The sequence below is a fragment of the Callorhinus ursinus genome, unplaced genomic scaffold, assembly GCF_003265705.2.
Source record: "Callorhinus ursinus isolate GAN/ISIS: 27379988/994484 unplaced genomic scaffold, GSC_fseal_2.0 scaffold5, whole genome shotgun sequence".
NCBI classification, from domain to species: domain Eukaryota; kingdom Metazoa; phylum Chordata; class Mammalia; order Carnivora; family Otariidae; genus Callorhinus; species Callorhinus ursinus.
In genome coordinates this window covers 8872322-8886581 of record NW_027397067.1, presented here as the reverse complement: position 1 = coordinate 8886581, position 14260 = coordinate 8872322, and the positions used below count along the sequence as shown (strand labels likewise).

General features: G+C 38.3%; 1 protein-coding gene across 2 annotated transcripts in view; it reads right to left on the bottom strand.

Moving 5' to 3' along the window:
* Positions 1-1031: 1031 nt before the first annotated feature.
* TGS1 (trimethylguanosine synthase 1) overlaps positions 1032-14260 on the bottom strand; it is a 39822-nt gene continuing 26593 nt past the window's right edge. For both annotated transcript variants that reach the window (XM_025870604.2, XM_025870605.2), the window contains exons 12-13: positions 13645-13723; positions 1032-1515 (exon numbers count right to left, since the gene is read on the bottom strand). In XM_025870604.2, the coding sequence (XP_025726389.1) occupies positions 1393-1515; positions 13645-13723 (202 nt within the window). In that variant the 3' untranslated portion in view covers positions 1032-1392. The remainder of the gene's footprint in view (positions 1516-13644; positions 13724-14260) is intronic.

Below are 14260 nucleotides of genomic sequence, written 5' to 3'. Positions count from 1 at the left end.
TATAAAATAAAAGGATGTTAAAAAGCAAATTCCAAATGGAGCAAAGACACAAAAACAGTAAAATTCTAGAAAAAAGCTTGGACAAATGTGTGTGTATTCTGGGAATGCAAAAGATCTTTCAAAAAACCATACACCCAGAAGCAACAGAGAAAAAGACTGATTGATAAGTCTGACTACATAAAAACTTAAAAACTTATGTATGGCAAATAAAAAAAGTCACAAAACAAGCAAAGGCCAATAACAAACTGGAAAAATGTATTTGGAACATCTACTGAAGCCAAAGGGCTCTTTAATTCATGAAGAATTCATGCATATTAATAAGAAAAAGGTAATAATCCAAAAGAAAAATTGATGAAAGATAGGAACAGTCAGTTTAAAAGGGGAAAACTATTTTAAGACCAATATATATGAAAATATGCTCAAATCTCATTCATAATTAAGGAATACATACAAACAGTAAGACACCATTTTTCTGACATGTGAGATAACAAAATTAAAATGCCTGATGATGCCCACAATAGTTAATAGTTGCGAAAAACTGAAAACAGCTTAAGTGTCCATCAGCAGGGGACTGGTTAAATTAATTATAGTGCATTCCATCTAGAAGATAGCCATGAAAGGTATGAAGTGGATCTCTGTGTGCGTAAGGACAAGGGAAGGTCTTCGAGATATATTTGTAAAATGTACATAGTTTAAAAAAAGATTAAGTAAAAAAAACGGAGTATTGAACAGTGCATGAATGAGAAGGAAAAAAGTATATTAAAGTATACTGCAATTCCTTTTCTGTCTTCTAAAGGAATTATAAAATACTGTTGGCTGTAGTTATCTTTAAATAAATGAATAAAGAGTAGGGCCAGGGGGTAGAAGAGTTTTACTTTTTATTTTGTACCCTTCTGTACTGTTTTATGTTTCTATCCTTAAAGGTTTAACATTATTTCAGCAGGGGTCAAATGGGCAGATAGACTATGGCTCATTCATTGTTTTCTTTTATCTCTCTGTTAGAAAAAACACAGTAATTGTTTTTTACACACACACACACACACACACACACACACACACACAAAGATGTTAAACCAAAACATATGCAATTATAAAAAAAACCAGAAACACACACGTACATATATACACATTGTCTGACAGTAAGCACAGGGAAAAAACTACCTTTTCCATTTCAGTTACTTACTATCCTTATGTATAATGTACAGAGTTAATATTATCCAAAGACGTCAAAGTACTTCATTAATATTCCTTAATCTACTGTAAGTTTCCATTTCATATGGTGATATAAGATCGTGGGTACAAAATATTAGTGAATATAGAAAGAAATCCCAAGGGTCTCATCTGAATAGTGTTCTGACCACACATGAACTTTGTCTTTGCACCACCTCACAGTTACGATTCAGAGGCTGATCTTCGAATCAGGTCCCCAAAATAAGCAGTGATTGTCTTCAATTTATTATTAAGAAAGTTTTGTTCTATTTCCACTTGCCCTCCAGGCCCAGCTAAGGACGCCACCTAAAAAAAGGAAAGGAAGAAAGTCACACATAACATAAACATGATTTCAAAATAAGTATTTTATTTATATGCTTTATCAAATAATAAGCCTCTGGCTTTTCATTTAAGTTTTTCAAAATAATGAGGCACCTCAAATGTTCACTGTTACTTTCTAGGCAGGCAAGCAAATATTTATGCAGTATTTGGTGGCAGAAATACTTGTTCCCAATAATATGGGTAAGACTATCGTGCTACGTTATTTGTGCAGGGCCTAATCGCTCCAATGCCAGAAGCTAAAGAACTCAGAGGAAGAGAACATATTCTTCCCAAATATCAGTTTTATTTATTAAGATAGAAACTTATAAAGAATAACTCTCTTCCCTGAAAACTTCTGTTCTCTTCACCTTACCGCCTCACTCATGCAACATTACTTACGAGCACCTGCTACACGATGCTAGCAATGCATCAAAGAGAAGACGGACTTGACCCCACCCTCCTGTGAGAGTTCTAGTCTCTACTATGTCCTTCTTCCTTCCCTGACTCTTGTACTGTTGTCCTGACCAGAACCACTTCCTCCATCTGCTGCTCCTGTGTGTTTATTTTTAGGTCCCCCTACTTCTTGAAGTCTACTAGACTACAGTGACTTTTTTTAAGAATTATTTTAGAGAGAGAGAGAAAGAGAGAGCGGAGGGGAGGAGCAGAGGGAGAGAGAGTCTTAAGCAGACTGCGTGCTGAGCGCACAGCCCGGTGCGGGGTGTGGGGCTTGAATGCTCAGTCCTGAGATCACGACCTGAGTTGAAACCAAGAGTCGGATGCTTAACTGACTGTGCCACCCGGGTGACCTGACCAACCTTTAACCTTAAACCTTAATTAGGAATCTAAAAGCATCACCCCCTTTTCACCTCCACAGAGTTAATATCAAAAGAATGCTTCAAGGGGCGCCTGGGTGGCTTAGTCAGTTAAGCGTCTGCCTTCAGCTCAGGTCATGAGCTCAGGGTCCTGGGATCGAGCCCCACATCGGGCTCTTTGCTCAACAGGGAGCCTGCTTCTCTCTCTCCCTGCCGCTCCCCCTGCTTGTGCTCTCTCTCTCTGTCAAATAAATAAAACCTTAAAAAAAAAAAAAAAACCAAACAAAAACACACAGATGCTTCAAACTGCAATGCTTTCCCCTAAGTTCTCATACAGATAAAGTTTTGTTTTTGTCTAACAGCTTTTCATGCGACCTCTCAGGTCTATTAACTAGCAAGTGTTACCTTCTAAACCCATGATTATATACTAGAGATAAACTTCATCATGGTAGCAGTGAGAACGATTATGGCGAAGGGCACTGCATCAGGAAAACCCTGGGAGTCTGATAACTGAACACATGCAGCGATGGAAAAAGGGATACCCAAAATGTTAGACAACAAAAAGGAGACATGTAGTTTCTTTTTTCTTTTTGAGAGAGAGAGAGAGAGAGAGAGAGAGAAGGGGTGGGGGAGGGGGGGAGGGGGGAGGGGAAGAGGGGGAGAGAGAATCTTAAACGGGCTCTATAGGGTTCGATCTCATGACCCTGAAGATCATGACTTGAGCTGAAATCAAGAGTAAGATGCTTCACCAAATGAGCCACCCAGGGGCCCCAAGACAAGTAGTTTCTGTAATTCATTCTGTGATCATAACTGGCAAAACTGTTTATTTTGTGAAGAGAGGTGCTGTTGGTTTAATTTGGTTTTGAGGTTGAGAAATCTAATCTCAGTGGTATTACACATGCCACACCAGCATCTGGCTGAAGGGAAGATTTACTGTGCATCACCAATGAGTATGTATTTTAAAGCATTTCAACTTCCTCTTAGAAAAAAGTCACAGATACAGAAATAGGGAAGAAACCACAGGTCATTCTAAAAGAAGCTGTCCCACTAAACCAGCAGCAATGTCAATATCAACCCCCATCTCCAAGAGGGACACAAAGAGATGGCTGTTTTCATCAATAGCAATAGCTGACAACTGGAGTCAAACACAGTATCTGTCATAATGATAAAAAGCACATGTGTATCCACTATTCACTAATAAGGAATATATTAAAGTAAAATTTTAGAAATTAAAAGTATTCAACTAGTCTCAGAGTGGCAATTATAGGAATAATTGTTTTATTTTCTGTTTTGGTATCTTTATGCCAGCTTGATTTTTTTTTTCCTTTTTTAAGTAGCTCTACACCCAACGTGGGGCTTGAACTCACGACCCCGAGACCAAGAGTCATACGCTCCACTGCCTGAGCCAGCCAGGTGCCCCTGCCAGTCTGATTTTTCATTAAGGAAGGGCAAAATGAAAAATTTTGTCTTTACCAATAAAAGGCATTCTGACTGGTACATCTAAAATATAATTATTTCACAGTAATTTTTCTAGGACTTAGATGTAACTCAGGTGAAGTATTTCTCCTGTTCCTTTAAATAGTGGTTTACTTAGAGGAAGCAACATTGGCAGCAAAAGCTGAAGTTTTCTCTGGGGGAATAGTGTTGGTTGGGGAGGAGAGAGGAGGGCAGGTTAAGAGAACCAAAGCAGAGCTGAAACCATAGCAAAAATCTGCTAGGATAGGTCTAGCAGAAAACCAAAAGCAAAGTCAGAGGCAAATTTTAATACCAGTTCGACCATCAATTTAGAAAGATCTGAAAAATAGGAATACTACCTATTTCCCTAAATAGTGTATTTTGTGAGCCATAAATAGAATAATTTTAAAACAAATCTCTGAGAAGGTGGGGTACTTTCTTTTCCCTTTCTCCCACCTTTTGGAGGGTTGCCTGGACTTGGGTGCTTTGGATAAAGGAGTGCAGATGTCCTCCTCAACGTGTGCGGGTTTTTCCAGGTCTGTTGCAAAATAGTTAATGAATTATTATTTTATTCAACAACTGTTTACTGAGCGCTTAGAGGTTTTTGTCCCAGGCAGTGGAGTGCAGCAAAAACAAAATAATCTCTGCCTTCATGAAGTCTGGGAGAGTCAGATGACAGACAAATAAAACATGTGTGCACCATTCCTGATATTGGAGGAAAAGGTGAATCTATGTGAAAATACAGTGAGAAAACTTGTTTCTATTCAGTGTTTAGAGAGAAAATTAAAAAAAACACAACACTTAATACGTTACTTTCACATATTCTAATTAAAAACAATTTCTAACTTTAGCCTTTTTGTACTTTTAAAGGTTAGCATTAGGGAGTTGAAAGACTATAAGGTTATGTAGTTCAAATCAGTAATGCTTTGCTTCAATCAAATGGGGCACCTGGGTGGCTCAGTCGTTAAGCGTCTGCCTTCGGCTCAGGTCATGATCCCAGGGTCCTGGGATCGAGCCCCACATCGGGCTCGCCGCTTGGCGGGAAGCCTGCTTCTCCCTCTCCCACTCCCCCCGCTTGTGTTCCCTCTCTCACTGCGTCTCTCTCTGTCAAATAAATAAATAAAAAATCTTAAAAAAAAAAAAAGGCCAAATTAAGGCCATTAACTTCCAACTGTCTTTATTTTTCACTAGCAGGTTTAACTGGCAAAATGTTATCTGATTCCTTCCCCTTTCTTAAAGTTTAATAAATTGAGAGAGAGGAGGAGGAAAAGAGGGGGTGAGACAGAGGGGAGGGAAAGAAAGGCATAGGCAGATAAATAGATAAAGGTTAACGGCTCTGGATTACACGCTATGTTTTTGGCATATTACCCAAGTATACTAACTAGATTTACCAAAAGAAATCCCAATTATTTTGGATTGGCACTAGAACTAAGGCTGGAACTTTCATCAACTAGATTTTATAATAGTTATTCCTCGGGGACTGGGAAAGGAGAAAAGGGGTAACTATTATTTTTACTAAAAGGGGTAAGTTTAGTAAAAACGAAAGGCACTGAAGATTTAAGAGCCAACTAAACATTCAAAAGTGCATTTCTTTCTTTCTTTTTAAAAGTAAACTCTACACCCAACATGGGACTTGAACTCACGACCGACCCTGAGATCAAGAGTCGCACTCTCTACTGACTGAGCCAGCCAGGCACTTCTGCCTTTTTTTCAAAAGCAAACTGATTTGAAGTAAAAATGTATGGCAGCTGCATGAGAGACAATAACTACCATACTGGATCCTAATGGAAAACATATAATCAATATCAAGGACAGGAACACTCTATTGTAAGAAAGATACAGAAAAATTAGAGCACTGAAAAACAGTCCTATTACTACACTGGAGAAGTGGTTATATCTGCAATATGCAAAAACTTGCTTAGACACAAATTACATCAGGTGAAAATGAAGAGTATTTTTTATGGGGTCTATGGATTTCTGCCAATTAGTGACTGGAGTAGCAAGCACCTGAACGATTACTGGCTGTGATTAGAAACCGAGTGTCCAAGAGGCAAGTACCTTATCTACAGTTCCTTTCGCCTTCATGTTCCTTTTCTGACATCCAACTAATAATTACACACAAGTCAAAGTAAGTTGGGTAAAATATTCTGATGAACAGGTTCTCCGGGAGATAAAAGGATATATTTTTTATCAGTAGAAAACCAGGCAATACTCAAAACTTATTAAGATTAGTTCTATTTATCTGCACGTGGTAAACAGAAATGAGATTTTTATGCTTAAGTGAATGAATCTTGGGCGCCTGGGTGGCTCAGTCGTTAAGTGTCTGCCTTCAGCTCGGGTCATGGTCCCAGGGTCCTGGGATTGAGCCCTGCATCGGGCTCCCTGCTCCCCGGGAAGCCTGCTTCTCCTTCTCCCACTTCCCCTGCTTGTGTTCCCTCTCTCGCTGTGTCTCTCTCTGTCAAATAAATAAAATCTTTAAAAAAATTTTTTCTTAAGTGAATGAAACTTAATTTTTTTTTTGCTAATAATTTTTCAGATAATTTGAATGCTACCTCAGGCTCTCAGATATCATTTCCTGTTTTCCTTTTTTTCAAATATTTATTTGTTGATTAAAAGAAGTATGATTTTTAAAAGCCACCATTATCAACAGGACGGTAGTGGGGATATGTCAAAAAAAATTCTCCTGGGCATTAAAAGTTTACCAGCATTAGTCTCTTAGAAGAAGGCTACCAAAAATCAGTTCACTAAGCTTTACTTCTTACCTGTTCTCCAAGCTGAATCTGGAAACATGAAGACTGTTCTTAAATTTTAACTAGTTACATAAAGCACAACAGACCAGAGAATCAGGAAGTCCCCAGCTGTTAGCACAGGACTTGTTCACAGCACTATGTGTGGTATCCTTCTATTTATCTACATCATTTACTGAAAAAATTTACCCAAAGGGGCGAAGGAAATATAAGCTTATGTTCAGAAGCATTTGTGCCTTTCCAATTCCACTTACGAGGCCAGGTGCATGGCCCCTGTGGAGCATGAGAATATACAGGGTACAAAAACGAACAACACTGTTCTATTGTCCAACAGCAAACTTCACAAGGGAAGGGCCGGCTAATAAACATGAGAAGCTGGTCAACTATGTCCTTAACTGCAACGCATGTACTAAGCAGTAGGTTTCGCTAGGAACAGAGGTGATCTGTGAACCTGGGTACCAGTTACTAGACGAGATAAGAGAATACCTGTGGCAGACAAAGCTCAGCAGCAAGTGCCTTCTAGTTTGTGGTGAATTTTTAGCTTTCTTTTGCTTTTCTCACCAATCAAGAATGGAACAGAACTGATTCAGCAGAAATTCTTCATAATTCCCTTTGCTTCTCTTGTCACCTCAACTTCTATTCACTGCTTCCAACTTCAGGGTGGGCTAACTCAGTGATAAGAGATGGATCTGTTCCTTTTGGTAATGAATCCCTTATCAGTGGGAGACAGTAAGGCACTGCCATTGTGAAAGAGAATGACCAGGCAAATCACTGAACTTCCCTTGTTCACTCTTCTGTAACTTTAGGCTGGTTTATAACCTGACTTGTCTACTCTAGCTGCTGTGATAATCCAATGAAACGTGCAGGGTGGCCCCAAACTCTTAAGTATGCCATCCAGACAAGAAACATTTATTAAACATTTATAATTAAAAATTATTTGTGTTGTGTACAAATGCAGGGTACTACTGGTCCTTTGTAGGATGAATGTACTTCTGAGTGTTCGGAGTCTGGTTATTTCCAGGTTCAACAGTTTTAGAGTTTACTATTCCTACATGTACCAGAAGTCCAACCCAGGTCTTGGTCCTCCTGCTATTCTCTCCTGCTTCTGGTATCTACACCTGGACTAAGGGTCCTCCACTTTTGGGATGACTTTGTCGTACTTACCATGTGGACAGAGTTTTGGCTATCTGATAGTGCTGCCCTTAGACCAGATTTCTACTATGGAAATTTCATTTAGAAGAATTTGACACAAATTTCTTATCACTCTTAATATTTAGAACAGTAAGGCTGGAATAAATTTTGCATTTATTAAATAGATACTACAATAGCTTATAATATTTGCAAAGAAATTAGTGGTAAATTTTTCTTGTACTCAGCTAAAAACAAATGCTAATGAATTGAATTTAATTATATTTAAAATATTTTTCCAAATAACAATATTTCCTAATAGTTTCCATATTTATAAATAGCTTTAATTATTCAACTGCATAGCTGTATTCTTCTATGTGGTTTTGGAAATGTTACCTATACATAAGTCCTCCTTCCCTTCCCTTCTCCTTCCCTGCCTGGCTACCTACCTAATGAAATAAGTTATGAGAAGTGTGATGACTGCTCTAATTAGGGGAATCTGCCCCTTCCCAGACATGACATACTGGTTTCAGTGGGAACTTCAAGAACTCTGCCCACCAGAAAGAGGAGCCCTCTTGATTAAATCTCACAATTTCTATACTTAAGGATACAACTTCAACAATTGCAGGTTAAGTTTTACCTGGTATTAGGTCAATTTGCAAGTATTTTCCTGTTTTATCAGGAAATAAAATAGGTGGGACTTGGCCTACTTGTTACCATGATGTCTGTGTGGGGGAAGTCATGGAAAGTGGAGCATGTCTACTAGCCAAGTGCCAGGAGTTACACAATATAGGGCCACCTCTCAGTTCACTTTTCAACACAATGCTTAGGAATGCTGCTCAGTGTTGCCCTGCTTTCTATACTGGTTTAAACAAATTATAAAGGAAAGAGCTCTAAGTTAATCTGACCTGAAAAGCACAAATGCTTATCACTTTTCTGAGTCCAGATATTTTAAGAGAGAAGGATAAGGAGGTGCTGGGTGACACCAAGCCCCAGCCCCTCCTCCCCGCATTCCAGTATCTGCCTAGGAGACAGGGCTCCTTCTGGTTTGAACTTCCGCCCACAGGGATGCCATACAAACATTCTACTCTGCTCAGAGACCTCTATCCATACTGTGTATGTTTACTTTTTAAAACAGAAGTTTTCCGTATTTGGAATGCCTCATGGATCCAAAGCTAGTATTGGCTGCAATTATATGACTGTCAAAGGAAAGAAATGAAAGAAAATACAGCAAGAAACAGGTATCCAGTAGATAAATCTATATACCCTGGGCCCTCTGAACTGAAGCTAATCAGTTCCAAAGGTTCACTTGTGATTTCCCTCCAAAGAGCCTAGCACAAAAAGACTTTCTAAATTAGTTAGTTGTTGAGTTGGATAGTTGAGAGTTTGGGTAACAAGGGAATATGTGTCCTGGAGTAAGCCCAACACAGAAAAAGGGAATAAAAGACTGAGATAATAAGGGACCTAGAAAAATATCTTACTAGATACAGAAAACAATTGGCCTCATCTCCCACGTGGAGAGACTACGGGACAAGCTGTATCTGTATTGGGCCCATATTCAGTTTAGTCACCCCAAATATAAATATTCTCCAGAGTATAAATCTTTCTGGATGAAAAATTAGCTGTTCTTTATAGACATTTCTATGGGAAAAATGCAGCCCGAGTTTCAAAAAGCCAACTCATAAACTTGGGGAAACCAGCCCATTTGTAAGTTCAGGTCGCTGTGACATTCTAAATGTTCCTTAACAAAAAAGCTGACTTCTCTGTAACACAGCTCTCATTCTTGCAGTACTGCGTTTCCTCTCATTTTAAAAATCCTACATATGGATAGATTTTCTTTATTTTAAAAAGAAAAGTCAGAGACCTCTGGTCTCTGTCAGTCAGAGTCAGAGGTCTCTGACTTTCTTCTGTAATTTGATCCAAATACCAAACAATATAATGTACTTGAAATCTCATTTCCTTTTTGACTTTTATTATTCTTCAGTGTCATTACTCCCTCTACAGGTAGAAGATGTAAAATCACCAACCGTGATTCTAGCAGGTTTTTGAAGTAAACCAAAAACACAAGTTAAAGAAAAAAGTTAACTTCCTCCTTGGGCAAGTGTTAACTAGAAAAAATGTACTCATTGTAACTTCGCAATAAGTAGTAAATTTCCTATTGTCATTCAAGTATCAAAGTGAGCCCATCTAATATTTAATACAAGGAACATAAAACCTCTTATGAGACTAGTTATAGAGCATAATATTTACATGGGCAAATAAGAATTATGGAATCAACAGGCTCAACCCTATCTGGAGTCTAGGATGCAGGTCGGAGTTACATGAGTAGGAGGTATGGCTTAATATCAAATTTGATATAAAAAATAGAAGATAGTAAAAAGGCAACCCATGGAATGGGGAAAAATATGGGCAAAGCATATACTGATAAAGGATTAATATCCAGAATATACGTATGTGAATAGATGGTCAACATCACTAGTCATCAGGGAAATGCAAATCAAAACTACAATGAGATACCATTTCATACCCATTAGGATGGCTATTATTACAAAACAACAACAAACAAAAAAACAAATGTTAGCGAGAATGTGGAGAAACTGAGAATGTGGAGAAACTGCAACTCTTAAAGAACTGCTGGTAGGAATGTAAAATGTGGGTCCTCAAGAAACTTAAGGAGAATTACTCTATGATTCAGCAGTTTCGCTTCTGGCTATATAACCAAAAGAACTGAAAGCAGGAATAGATACTGTGCGCCCATAGCAGCATTATTCACATCAGCCAGATGGTGAAAATAACCCAAAATGTCCATGGATGAATGGATAAACAAAAGGTAGCATATACATACAATGGAATATTACTCAGCTTTAAAAAGGAAGGAAATTCTGACACATGTTCAAACATGAATGAACTTTTGGGATGTTACACTCAGTGAAAACAGCTAGATAAAAAGGACAAATGCTGTAAGATTCTACTTATTTGAGGTTCCTAGAATAGTCAAATTCATTGAGATCATGGAATGGTGGTGGCCAGGTAATGGGGAGTCAGTGTTTAAAAGTACAGAGTTTCAAAGTAGAGAGTTTCAGCATGGGAAGATGAAGAAGTTCTGAGAAGGATGGTGGGGATGCTTGCACAACAATGTGAATATATGTAACGCCACTAAACTGCATGTTTTGTTATGTGTGTCTTACCACAATTTAAAAAAAAGCCCCTCAGACAATTCCAATTAGTAGCCCGAGCTGAGAGCCAGTGTCCCAAAGACCAAGGAAATAAGTCAAGATCGGGAGAGTGTGACAAACTGATACAAGAATATGTCCTTTCAAGCGAGTATATGTTTCTGATAAGAGAAAAAGAAAAATATTATCTGGGATTCTATCATTTTATAAATATAAAACCTTCTATTCTATCCTCTAGAGAAAAGATGTCATCTTTCCATTCTGGCCCTCTTCAAAGTGTTACTAACATTTACATTCTTCTCACAAAAACTTTATAACAGGCTCTTCAAAGTCACATACACAGGACTTTATTGAGAGTTTATGGGCTAGACGTACTGAGTATCCACATACTCATTTATGCCTCAGAACTGTCGCCAGACAGCTAGTAAGTGGCAGGGCTGAGACTCAACTAGGTCTGTTAGACTCTTAATCTCTCTCTCGTTTTGAGCCCATTAACTGAACATTATTCACATATGCTCACTTTCATGTCATTGGTGCTCTTGCCACCTTCTCAACTGCTACAATCAAAGCTTCTTTAAAGTCCAGTTTACATTCTAGATCATTAGAGCCTTTCCTGAGGTCATCACAATGAGAGAGCCAGAACATTTAATCTCTACCTTTTTAATGAGAAGGTTGCATTGTTACTTATGTCCCCATGACCAAAGCCCTAGGAAGATGCTGACACAACAGAGGGAAACCAAACAAAAGAAACCTCTGGAGACCCAGGATGGTCTGAATGTATGTGTGCAGGATGGAGGGGAGTGCCTCTGCCTAGGGCAGGAGGGAAGTGTTTGTGCTTGTGAGAAGCTAAGACAGAAGAAAGAAAACAAGAACTTAGAAATTCTGCTCTCAGGGCATCTGAGTGGCTCACTCCAACTCTTGATTTTGGCTCAGGTCATGATCTCAGGGTCACGAATTGAGTCCCGCATCAGGTTCTGCACTCAGAGAGGAGTCTGCTTGAGATTCTCTCTCTCTCTCTCTCTCTCTCTCTCCCTGTGTTCTCGCTCTAAAATGAATTAAAAGAAAAATAAAAGAAATTCTGCTCTTGGTGCTCCCTCCCAATCACCCTGCATTTGGGGTATGCTGCCTCACTCACAGGAACTGGGAATGCTGGTCTATGTTCAGGAGTAAAGGTAGGGCAGTCTGAAAAGAAATCCTGCTGTGAAGAGCTGAGAGCAACAGGTGGGACTAATCCCCGATATCCACTGTCTCACTCTTCCCTCTCCACACCAGTGAGCTGATGAATGACACTAGAAGATTAAAGCGTACAGTCTTTACATCTGCTTTTGTCCAGCTCCTCCTCAAAGGTGAGGAGTTGTGCCCTGAGATGGTGTGCGGTGACACCTGTAGTCCTGTGGGACCTGGGCTGGCAACCCCACAGCTTACCCACTTTCATCCCTTGAGGTTATCACTGGGCCTAACACAGACTGCAGCAGTGGTTCTCAACCCAGGCTGCACATTAGAATGATCTGGCAGCTTTAAAAAACTGGTTAGATCAATTTCTGAGGTGGGGCTGTTACAGTTTTTACAAGGGTCCCCAGGGACCCTAAAGCACAGCCTGTCTTCTTCTGCATTACTTGAGAATAGCCAATACACAGTAAGACAAGATATTTGAGGATGACAAGTATTTCACGGAAGAAAAGCAAAATGGATTCTAAATTATATGAAATTCAAAAAGGATAGATCAGATTAGGAATTTAAAGTTCTTAAAATAACAGTAAGAGATTTAGAGTGTAAAAGAAGAAAACAAAAAACAGTATAGAAATATTAAGTTTAAAGAATAGTTGAACTAAAAAACACAATAGATGAGATAGATAATAGAACATGTATACCTGAAGAATGAGCTAGATGGAAGACCAGATCTCCCAGAAGAAAAAGAAAGAGAAAAAGCACCAGGAAATAGTTATGAAAGACTAATGTCCACATAAGTGATGCCCCAGAAAAAGGAACAAAAGTGATGAGAAATTTAGTTGAATAGATAATGAGATAATTTCTTCAGAACAAGATGAAAAAGGTCAGAACGACAGGGTCAGCTCTCAGTATCAAATAGGAGAGAAAGAAAAACCTCAGAGCTAGTTAATACTACAGTAAAATTTAAAATATAAAAAAATAAAAGATTTTCAAGAGAATGCTTATCACACATTAGATATGCAGTAAGTGTTTATAGAAAGCAAATCAACAAAAACATGAAGACATCATCGAATCTTTATGAGGCAGTTATACCAAATCCAATTCTACAAGAGAAAAAAATAACATTATTAAATAAGTGTTTATGGAAGAATGGAATAAGGACATTTAACTCATTTAACTATTAGTCAAGTGTCCTACATTCCAAGACTATAGTTAAAATTGCTTCTGGCCAAATTAAAGTTTTATGTGTATATTTCTATTTAGGCTCCTCTTTTGAGGAGTACCTAAAACCTCTACTCTCAAGATAGGTCTCAATAAAGACAGATCTTGGCTAGTTTAGGTATGTGTATTTGAAACACAACACACTATCCTTTCCACGTTACCCTTTCAGAACATATAATTAAAAGCCCAAAGGGTTCTAATTTATGTATATGTCCTCCAGGAGGTGTGGAGATGAAGTGGATGAAACAGGCATAGATTTAACTGCCAAACACCTCCAGTTTTCTAGTAATAGTCAAAAAGCTGAGATTTCTCATAAATACGTTCTCAAAGGAAGGCCTTGTATCTTTTTTCTGCCCATTTTTTTAAGTTATGCCAGAGGCTCATTGAAGTTCTTTAGTAGTGGCTTACCTGGTCAATATCAGCATTTCTTGGAAGAAAATAAACAATATTATTAGTGATCTTCTGGGAAAGCCTGAAGATTTCAAAGGTGGACATAGTTAAGGAACGGTAACAAAAACAGCAGTTAATTTCTGATCAGAGATATGTTCTTATGTCATAACCCAAATGTATTTTGATATATAACTAAGAGACACACATTTAGATCCTCTGATGGAACCTAAGAGAGAACTAAGTAGCAGATTTTGTAATTCAGATGGGTCACAGATTGGAAGTTAAGCCTATTAATTCGATTATCCTTGTGGAAAGCAGCCAAGAGTCAGAAATACACTTTCTCTTTCTGCCATTTCCTAATTATTATGCAAACAGAACAGGAAAGCATAATACTACCTCTTTCCAGTAAAGAATAAAGACAAGTAAATCTGGTCGTTGTGGAATACATTCTAAATTTTAATTAGCAATTTAGAAACATGCTTCCTGTTAGAGTCAAACAGATGAGTCCTCTGGGGAGGAGAGATAAAGAAAGGGACAAATAATAAAAGCTATTCTTTATGAAAGAAGGGTTTGCTTCAGTATCTTGGAAGAGTGACAGGAAACATTTGAAGATGCAAAGAGAATTAGCACAAGC